The sequence below is a fragment of the Pongo abelii genome, chromosome 4 (genome assembly GCF_028885655.2).
Source record: "Pongo abelii isolate AG06213 chromosome 4, NHGRI_mPonAbe1-v2.0_pri, whole genome shotgun sequence".
NCBI lineage: Eukaryota > Metazoa > Chordata > Mammalia > Primates > Hominidae > Pongo > Pongo abelii.
Window position 1 is genome coordinate 108,414,340 of NC_071989.2, and position 10,770 is coordinate 108,425,109.

The 10,770-nt window shown below is 35.3% G+C and overlaps 1 protein-coding gene across 1 annotated transcript in view; it reads left to right on the top strand.

The window, feature by feature from the left end:
* The window catches only part of FAM174A (family with sequence similarity 174 member A), a 49,552-nt gene extending 40,379 nt beyond the window's left edge, over positions 1 to 9,173 (top strand). Inside the window, exon 3 of the mRNA XM_002815762.5 lies at positions 8,558 to 9,173. Coding sequence (XP_002815808.4) covers positions 8,558 to 8,561 — 4 coding nt within the window. The 3' untranslated portion in view covers positions 8,562 to 9,173. The remainder of the gene's footprint in view (positions 1 to 8,557) is intronic.
* Positions 9,174 to 10,770: the final 1,597 nt, after the last annotated feature.

A 10,770-nucleotide genomic window follows, 5' to 3' on the forward strand; every position in this document is an offset into this window, starting at 1 on the left:
TCAATATAAGTGTTTAGTGAGAAACCCTCGTTAAGAATATCTTATTTAAACAGTTATCAATTTGAAAATACTGTAGTTCTAATTTCTAAAACACTGTCTTAATTGTTGGATATAACATAGTATCAGAATAAACATTAACCTTAGTCAAAGTAAATAGAATATAAGATTGTATTAAAGTACTAATATTTACTTTAGAAATTTCTATTTAGTTTGTTCACTGGTATGTTGGTAGTAAGATAGTTCCTACTTAATTTTTTCTCTAAAAGGGAACTTTGCTGTGTTTGTCATTAAACAGGTAGCAAAAAAGAGCTTTTATATAATATTTTTCAAAATTTTTCTGAAGATTAAATTTGGCTACTGATGAAAAAGAAATATTTGGGATTGGAGTCACTGAATGAAGGCATGGATTCTAAGGCATTATTATTTATGAATAGCAGTTTCTTAGAGAAAGAAGAGGTATCCAGGACAATAACTGTGTAGGATACAACATAGCACATACTAATAGAATGTCTTGCTTATTTATTATTTTATAGTCTGTTTGTTTGTAGAAGAAATAGGAATCCATTGCTATAACCAGAGTAGCTTTTTTTTTTTTTTTTAGTACTGTGGAAATTCTGTAAATGATAGAAAACTGAGCATTTTACACAGGATCTAATCTTCAGATTTCAATGACTAAACCCTCCGAACTGAGAAGTATTATGATAAAATAAGGAGCAACAGGACATAATCATATAGACTGAAGTGCTTCTTGAGCTTCTGTAATTGACTGAATGCCCTTAGACCAATCTCTTGAATCTTGATTCCTCCTCCTTAGCAATTTGCCTGCCAAATAATATATTTGGACGGCACTTCTAAAATCTTTCCCAGTTTTTGGTCTCTGTAATTGCCTGTTTTAATCTTGTAGACTACCCTAAAAAGACAATCCTTAGTCTTAATTGAAAGCTATTTATTTTATCCAAAACAACAACAAAAATCCAAAAAACTTAAGAACATCCAGCAAATAATTGATCAGGATGACACTAGAATTCAGGCTTCCCTTCTAGGCCAAGGTTTTTTGTCCTCCTGAATTATTTCCAAGCTTTATTTGTAGTTTTGCACTAATAAAGAAGGATATTGTTTTTCTTTTTTTAATATTTTTTCTCTATTTTTTGATCACCATCATCCCATTCAGTACCAAGCGATATTCCTCACAGTTAATAAAAACTCAACACATTTGGTGATTAAAAGAATGAATGTAATTTTTAAAATATTTTTACCTGTTAAGCTTAGCAGCATGCATAGCCCTATGTGTTGCATACCTATTTCAATATTTGTACTTATGAAGCTTAGCAGCATGCATAGCCCATGTGTTGCATACCTATTTCAAATATGTTGAAAGCCATCAGGGCATTAAATGTTGTGGTTACTTATGTTTGTTTTCATGTGAGACTATAAATTTGAAATAGATTTATGTGTACTGGTAATCCATGTCACTGCCATATAATGTGATTGAGCAAGAATATAACATTCTTAGTTTTTCTTTATTTTATATTATAATGGTAGAAAACTGAAAATTCCAGTTAGTTCAGTTGTTTTCAGCTTAAATTTTGTCAATTCAGGATGTAAATATCATCCTGATAAAGATTCTACCCTTTTTTTCTCCTCTCTCTTCACTTCAAATTGATCCAAGTTCTGTGGAGACACACTTCAATTAATCTAAGACACTATTAATTTTAAGCAGATCATTAAGAAAGAAAAGAAATAGCTGTCAGTTAAATTATGAAATTATGTAGCAATTTTTTTTTTTTTTAATTGAGACAGAGTTTCGCTGTTGTCACCCAGGCTGGAGTGCAATGGCACGATCTCGTCTCACTGCAACCTCTGGCTTCCAGGTTCAAGCAATTCTCCTGTCTCAGCCTCTCATGTAGCTGGGATTACAGATGCCTGCCGCCACACCCAGCTAATTTTTGTATTTTTTAGTAGAGATGGGGTTTCACAGTGTTGACCAGGCTGGTCCTGAATTCCTGACCTCAGGTAATCTACCCACCTCAGTCCCCCAAAGTGCTGGGATTACAGGCGTGAGCCACTGTGCCCGGCCATGATATTTTTAAATTATACGAGAATTGTGCACACTAGCCTCTCAGTACTTTTTCATTGTGCTTTCCTTCTGAAGAATTTGGCAATTTATGTTTGCAGTTGTATTGCTTGGTGTATAATAGTTTCTCAAAACAGAAACTAGCAGAGTTTTCATTTATCCGGGGTATCTTTCCATCTTAAGAGATATTTGTTTTTGGCAAGCATGTATGGGATTCATGTCATCGTTTAGTGCTAAATATTTGCTTCACTGATATTAATTATAGTTTACTATTCTCTTTTATGTATTTCTACACACAAAATAATTTGCTTCAGTGGTGATTCATGAAATAAACTTTTTGAAGGTATGTTAAACCTCATTAAATTCATCCGTATAATACCAACAATGCATGTAATTCACTCAAAGTGACAACAATGCAAAGAGCTTTGATCCACACATACAGCCAATGGCAACTATGTAAAAACTGCCCCTGTCTGACAGCTACTGTAAGATGCCATCAATTGAAAGATGCATCTGAAGTTCAGAGATGTTAAAATGTGAAAAATGTGTGTCTTATAAACTCTGAAATATAGTACCATTCATAGGAAAGGTCATACTTGCTGTATTAGGGTTCTCTAGAGGGACAAAACTACTGGAATATATATGTACAGGAATTTATTAAGTATTAACTCACACGATCACAAGATCCCACAATAAGCCATGTGCAGGCTGAGGAGCAAGGAAAGCCAGTCCGAGTCCCAAAACTGAAGAACTTGAAGTCCGATATTCGACGACAGGAAGCATCCAGCACAGGAGAAAGATGTAGGCTAGGAGGCTAGGCCAGTCTCTCCTTTCACATTTTTCTGCCGCTTATATTCTAGCCATGCTGGCGCTGATTACATTGTGCCACTCCAGATTAAGGGTGGATCTGCCGTTCTGAGTCCACTGACTCAAATGTTAATCTCCTTTGGTAGCACCCTTACAGACATACCCAGGATCAATACTTTGTATCCTTCAGTCCAATCAAGTTGACACTCAGTATTAACCATCACACTTGCAGTCTTCTATCTTTGCTGGCCACAGGTGAGGGATAGCTTGTCCTGCTTGGTTTTGGAGCACAGCCTCTATCCCTACCATTCTTGCCAAAAGAGCTTCCTGTTAACAGACCCACTAAGATTATATGGTGTACTCCTGGTTCTCTTGCAGAGTTTGTTTGTTTGTTTTTGTTGTTTGTTTGTTTGTTTTGAGATAGATTTTGGCTCTTGTTGCCCAGGCTGGACTACAATGGCGCGATCTCAGCTCACTGCAACCTCCACCTCCCAGGTTCAAGCGATTCTCCTGCTTCAGCCTCGACGAGTAGCTGGGATTACAGGCGCCTGCCACCACGCCAGGCTAATTTTTTGTATTTTTAGTAGAAGCGGGGTTTCACCATGTTGGCCAGGCTGGTCTCGAACTCCTGACCTCAGGTAATCCACTCACCTGGGCCTCTCAAAGTGCTGGGATTACAGGCGTTAGCCACTGCGCAAGGCCTGTGGCATTTTTTTTAAGTCAACCAGTCTACCTTCTACAACTTCTATATCACCTCTCCAGAGAGTAGGGATCCTTAGCTACTTTTCTCATACCGTATTGATTCTCCACTTTTTTCAAACTGCTGTGGGATTCCTGAGAAAGAGCAACTGAGGGATAGCAACATGGATTTCACTGAGTAGGTGGCAGTTGAGTTAAAGTTATTTTTTTAAAGATATAAGTTAATCAAATAAGAGCCTATGAAGGCCCAGCATGGTGGCTCATGCCTGTGTTCCCAACACTTTGGGAGGCCAAGGTGAGCGGATCACTTGAGGTCTAGAATTCAAGACCTCGCTTAAGGCTGGAAGAGAATTGGTTTAATTCTTGATGAGTTAAAAATATTTCCAATTGGGCATATAAATAAGAATGTCTTCTTCAATATTACGTTTGGTCGTGGTTGAGTCATGCCAGGGAGGGAGTGAGGAGTGGTGGTTCCTACAGTAGCCCCTGAACAGCATGAAAACATCCAGAATGGAATTCTGAGGAAATTCCCACTCAAGGAATGAAATACTCTAAATGAGAGAGCTGGTCATACAGTCTTATAAATATAAACAAGTTCAAGGAAATGTTGGGCACAATGTAATATGATTGATAGATCATAATAGACAGTTATGCTTATTTGCATATGTTTTGAGGTTAATTACAAGTCTAAAAACGCCTTTCTGAAACCATACCTTAAGAGACTGTTTATGTGGTAGGTACTTTTCTATTTGAAAAAAAATCTTGTAGATATTCCATAGGGTCTCATATATAGTCAAGTTCAAAAGGCTATTTAGTGATAGAATTTGGATTAGGTTCTAGTCATTTTGTGTTCTTCTCCTAGTTTATGAAACTGCTATTTTGATTTTACAGGTTGACTTTTTTTCATAGTCTACAAATTCATTATCAGTATTATCATGGGTTTCAAGCATTAAAAGGACAAGGGCTGTACAAAAGAATTCTAAGTATTACATTTTTTTTTAATAACCTTCAGTATATTTTTTAAAAGATTAAATTTACTTTCAAAGTAAAAATATATTAGAACCTCATTATCTTATACTAATCGTTTAGAGAGCTGTTACAGACTGCTGACTAGAGATTCAGGTAAGATGAAAAAGAGCATTATTCATTTTCAGATGTTTTTCCAATGAAGTTCTAAATGTTATTGATGATTATAAAGGAAGATTTATTAAGTTTGTAAAATATGCACATTTTGTTTTTTTTTTAATTTGGTTTGATCAAATGCTTTTCATTACGATGTCTCTTACTAGCAGAAATTTTTTGGAAGCCAGGATTTAAATTATGTAGTAGTAAAGTAAGTTGTATAATTAGAATTAAAATCTATACAAATTTGTATGTCAAAATATAGTTTTATATTACAATAAACTAGTTAGGAAATAAGAGAGTAAATGGGCAAACTTGCCACTAGTTCTCTTGGCAATAGTGTTTATTGGAAATCTTGTCTTTAGTATGGATAATTTTTGTTACTGTATTATAAATTTCCAAAGCATTGATTGTTTTATAGATTATACTTGGTAGCTTGCAGCTTTAGTAATCCTCATTTCTGAAGGTTAGAAATAGGAACAAATAACTGTATTTATAGAAACCATAGAAATGAATAACTGTTGTTGGCTCTTGAATAACATGGGGGCTAGGGGCACCAACTACACAGTCGAAAATCCATGTGTAATTTTTGGACTCCCCAAAAACTTAACTACTAATAACCTGCTGTTAACCGGAAGACTTACCAATATCATGAACAGTCAATTAACATGTAATTTGTATGTTATATGTATTATGTACTCTATTCTTACAACAAAGTATGTTAAAGAAAAGAAAATGTTATTAAGAAAATCATAAGGAAGAGAAAATATATTTACTGTTCATTAAGTGAAAGTAGATCCCATAAAGGTCTTCATCCTTGTCTTCACATTGAGTAGGCTGAAGAGGAGGAGGAGGAGGAAGATGAGAGGCTGATCTTACTGTCTCAGGGGTGGTAGAGGCAGAAGAGGTGAAGGAGGTAGAAGGGGAGGCAGGCACACTTGGTGTAACTTTACAGAAATACATCTGAGATTTTTGCCTTTTGATTTCTCTAAAACTGTTTCTATTGGCACCAATTCTTCTTCCACAGTTTGCTTTAGTTTTAGTGCCCATATAATAGAAAGGTCCATGTCATAAAAGAAGCTGAAAGCAGTCTTGAATAATTGGAATTCTTCTGCCACATTGACTACTGCCAATTTGTTTTCTGGTACAGCTTCATCTATATCTTCTTCCTTACCATGTGGCACTGGTTCAGAAGCACTCATTTCCATCAAGTCATTTTCTGTTCATTGTTCCATTGTAATGTCAGTTAGCTCTTGAATTACTCCAAGATCCTTATCTTGACATCTTTTATTACCCACTTTTTTTTTTTTTGCAATATCCACAATTTCTTTCATGATTTCCTTGATTGGCTCTATTGTAAATCCTGTGAAGTCATGTGCAACATCTTGAAACAGTTTCCTCCAGCAGAACTTATTGTTTTGCACTTGATGGCTCTCAAGTCTTTTTCAATAAAATGATAGCTTGTTCAATGGTATATTCCTTCTAGACTTTCATGACGTTCTCTCTATCAGGATCTCTTCTATAGTGTTGAATAAACTTTTCCATAGCCTACTGGGTGTAATAAGCCTAAGCATCCTTATGGCCCCCTTATGTCAAAGCTGAATTAGAAACATTGTATTTGGAGGCCAGTAGACCACTTCAACGCCTTCAGTGTTGAATTCCTGGGGTTCTTTGTGGCCCAGGGCATTGTCCAATATCAAAAGAACTTTAAAAGTCAGTCCCCTACCAGCAATGTACTTCCGGACTTCAGGGACAAAGCATCAATGGAACCAGTCCAGAAAAAGAGTTTTCAGTGTCCAGGCCTTCTTGTTGTACAACTAAAAGACTAGCAGCTGGTGTTAATGTTTTCCCTTCAAGGCTTGGTGGTTAGCAGCTTTGTATGTAAGGGCAATCCTAATGAGAAACTCTACTGCATTTGCATGAAACAGTACTACTGTTAGCCTATCCTTTCAGTCTTAAATCATACTGCTCACTTCTCTTCCGTACTAATAAGTGTCATTTGTGGCATTTTTTTCCGGAACAGGGCACTTTCATCTGTATTAAAAACTGTTTAGGCAGATGTCTTTTCTCCTCAATGATTTTCTCCATGGTTTCTGGGGACTCTGGTCTGTTGCCTGTTGGTCAACAGAAGCTGCTTCTCCTTTTATCTTGACAATTTTTTTTAAGCCAAACCTCTTCCTAAAATTATTAAACCATCTTTTGTTGGCATTAAATTTTCCAGCTTTAGATCTTCCACCTTCCTGTTGCTTTAGATTATAATACAATTATTTTGCTTTTTCTCAAATCATGTTAGAGTCTGCAGGTTTGCATTTCTTATAGCAATCATGCAACCACATAAAAGCTTAATTTTCAATATGAGATAAAAAGGTATTTCAAAAAAAGTGCAAAGATGTTGTGCTTGCTGATGAAGCTGCAGTGACAGTTTCACATTTTTTTTTCCTTTTTTACAGTGGTCCTTAGGCTGGATTCATTATTCTGGAAATGGCAGGCAACCCCTGCTGCAGATCTCCATCTACAATACATATCAAGCAATCCAACTTCTTTTGTTTTTTCTGTAATGTCATGACTTTTTTCTGCTTCCAGCAAAAGCAATTCCATCATCAATAGTGGCATTTTGTATGGGTGTCATCATGTTATTCAAGGTTTATGATATTGCACTAAATGCAGTAGAAACTATGCAAGAATCATGAGAGACCACTTTTACTGCAATACACAATTTACTGGAGATACGAATTGCCCATGTGGAGATGATTAGTGTCACATGGTATTTTAAGTAAATACCAACAACACTTGAGCTCACCATAATAATAACTAGAGGGGACTGTGAAATTACTACAGTAGTACACTATGTACTACAGTTAATTTTCTGCAGTTATGATTTAATACTACATCTTTATATTTACTTACGTATCTCTTGACTGCAAATAGCGCCATGTACAGTCTGTGCTTATGTGCATAAGTTTTGATAAATTTTAACATTTTATAGTAGATTTGTATATATGTTATGATCCTAAATGATATAATAGATCAGCATCTACATTTATTTTATCCATTCACGGCATACTTTTTTCTTAAATTTTTAATACTTCTTTTTCTTTATTTGAGACAGAGTCTTGCTCTGTTGCCCAGGCTGGAATACGGTGGCACAATCTCTGCTAACTGCAGCCTCCGCCTCCCGAGTTCAAGTGATTCTCCTGCCTCAGCCTCCTGAGTAGCTGGGATTACAGGCGTGCGCCATCACGCTTGGCTAATTTTTGTATTTTTAGTAGACACGGGCTTTCACCATATTGGCCAGGCTGGTCTTAAACTCCTTACCTCAAGTGATCTGCCTGCCTTGGCCTCCCAAAGTGCTCGATTACAGGTGTGAGCCATCACGCCCAGCCTTTTTTGATATTTCTAAACTATGTAGTTCATTGCAATATTTTTCAAATTGTCTCAGATCTCAAAAAAACTTTAGAATGTATTTATTGAAAAAAATCTGCACATAAGTGGTACTATGCAGTTCAAACCCATGTCATTCAACAGTCAACTGTATTGTATACTCAAGTCAACTAAAGTCATTTATGAATATTATATGAGGGTAAACTTTATTATGAATGTAACCTAGTCTTTACTCACAGTAGTTAAATATAAAATTCCTTTAAAAAGTTAGAATTTCTGTTTAATAGATAATTTCTGAAATAATTTATCTAGACAAAATAAGCATGTGTTATTGGTGTTCTTTTTAATAATTTTTAAGACTAAGTAGTTTTATTATATTCATCCTTCCCCTCCAAATCTTTCTGAATAGTTCTAAATGTTTTTAAAATTGTTCCAGAAAGGACATTTATGGTATTTTTTTTCTTTTTCTTGCAGATAAGAATGTGCCTTTTGATGAAAGAACTTTATCTTTCTACAACGAAGAGTGGAATTTCTATGTTTAAGGAATAAGAAGCCACTATATCAATGTTGGGGGGGTATTTAAGTTACATACATTTTAACAACCTTTAATTTGTTGTTGCAATAAATACTGTATCCTTTTATTATATCTTTATATGTATAGAAGTACTCTATTAATGGGCTCAGAGATGTTGGGGATAAACTATACTGTAATAATTTATCTGTTTGAAAATTACTATAAAACGGTGTTTTCTGATCAGTTTTTGTTTCCTGCTTACCATATGATTGTAAATTGTTTTCTTTTATGTATTAATCAGTTAATGCTAATTATTTTTGCTGATGTCATATGTTAAAGAGCTATAAATTCCAACAACCAACTGGTGTGTAAAAATAATTTAAAATTTCCTTTACTGAAAGGTATTTCCCATTTTTGTGGGGAAAAGAAGCCAAATTTATTACTTTGTGTTGGGGTTTTTAAAATATTAAGAAATGTCTAAGTTATTGTTTGCAAAACAATAAATATGATTTTAAATTCTCTTAAAGTGGTCCAGATTATGTGTTTATAAAATAAACATGACTATAGAATTAAAAATTAATATATGTATTTGTAATTTATCAGAAAATCCGGAAAATCTATCAAAATGTTCTTCTGTTTTAGCAACTACTATGTAAATGTAACATATCTGCTTTGATTAGATATTTCAGAAATCTGTGAATTTTACAGCCATTTTATATCTTTACTGTATAGTAAGATATAGAAATGGCAATAATGGCATAGTTCAAATACTTCATTGTGTTGTGGAACAGGGGATTGAGGAATTAAAGTAACCACATAGACTTTGGAGTCAGATCTATATTCAGAGACTGACTTCATGATCTCTGAACAAATTATTTAACCTCATTGACATTCAATTTTTCACATTCTAGTTAGAGGAGAACTTATAGGAAAAGCATGGGTCATGAACTCAGTTGCTTACTGAGACCAGGGAAGTAATTTAAACGTGCATGTAAGTCAGGATAGGCTAGGTCAGAGAGAGTTAACATATGGTTCCAAATCACAATGGGTTGCAACAAGGATTTATTTTTCACTTCTGCTACATGTTTCTTATGAACTATGATTCTGCTCTTTGTAGTCTTTTCTCCAGGACCAAAGATGATGTGAAAACCTCTGCCCCAAATGTTGTCTCATATCTAAGCATCCAGATACAATGCACTGCATGCTAGTTCATTAGCTTTTGCCTCAAGGTGATAAATTTCAAGTTCACCTACATTTTATTGGCCAAAACAAATCATAAGGCTGCACCCAAGTTCTACAAGGCAAGGATAGATAATTCTTTCACAAGGAAGTAAATTGGAGTATTTGGCTACCCACAATGCAAACTTATTTTTACCTATATGCCAACTGGCTTTCCATAGTGAATCAAGTCACCATGATGTCAGTGTATATATACATATATTGTGTGAGCAGAGACTAAAGTGGAAGGTATTTGTTCTTCTAAAGGAATCGGCCTCTCTTCAGATCCCACTAATAGTTACCATGAGAAAGTCCTTGCCTGTGTTGTTAGCTCTTAGTTTTTACTTTCCAAGAGAAGCCAAACCTACAGATATTGTGTATTAAATATCCCTAATTTAAAATGTTATTAGCACAGAACACATATTTGGACTAAATTTGGCCCCATACCTTATATTTTATGACATGGAAAAAATCATATACTGTAGTATCTTGGAAATAATAATTTATTTAATAACTGCTGTCATTTATAAGCTAGCTTTTTCATTAACACTAATTAGAAGTAAGAATCAAAGAATAAGAATTCTGATAAGTGGCTGTGCGCAGTTGCTCACTCCTGTAATCCCAGCACTTTGGGAGGCCGAGGCGGGCAGATCACGAGATCAAGAGATTGAGACCATCCTGGCCAACATGGTGAAACCCTGTCTTTACTAAAAATATAAAAATTAGCTGGGCGTGGTGATGTGCGCCTGTAGTCCCAGCTACTTGGGAGGCTGAGGCAGGAGAATCGCTTGAACCTGGGAGACGGAGGTTGCAGTGAGCCAAGATTGTGCCACTGCACTCCAGCCTGGGTGACAGAGTGAGACTCTGTCTCAAAAAAAAAAAAAAAATTCTGATAATTAAGGCAACTTAAAGTAAGGATCATTTTCATAAATGGTCTCCAAGTTGCTTTTAAAGA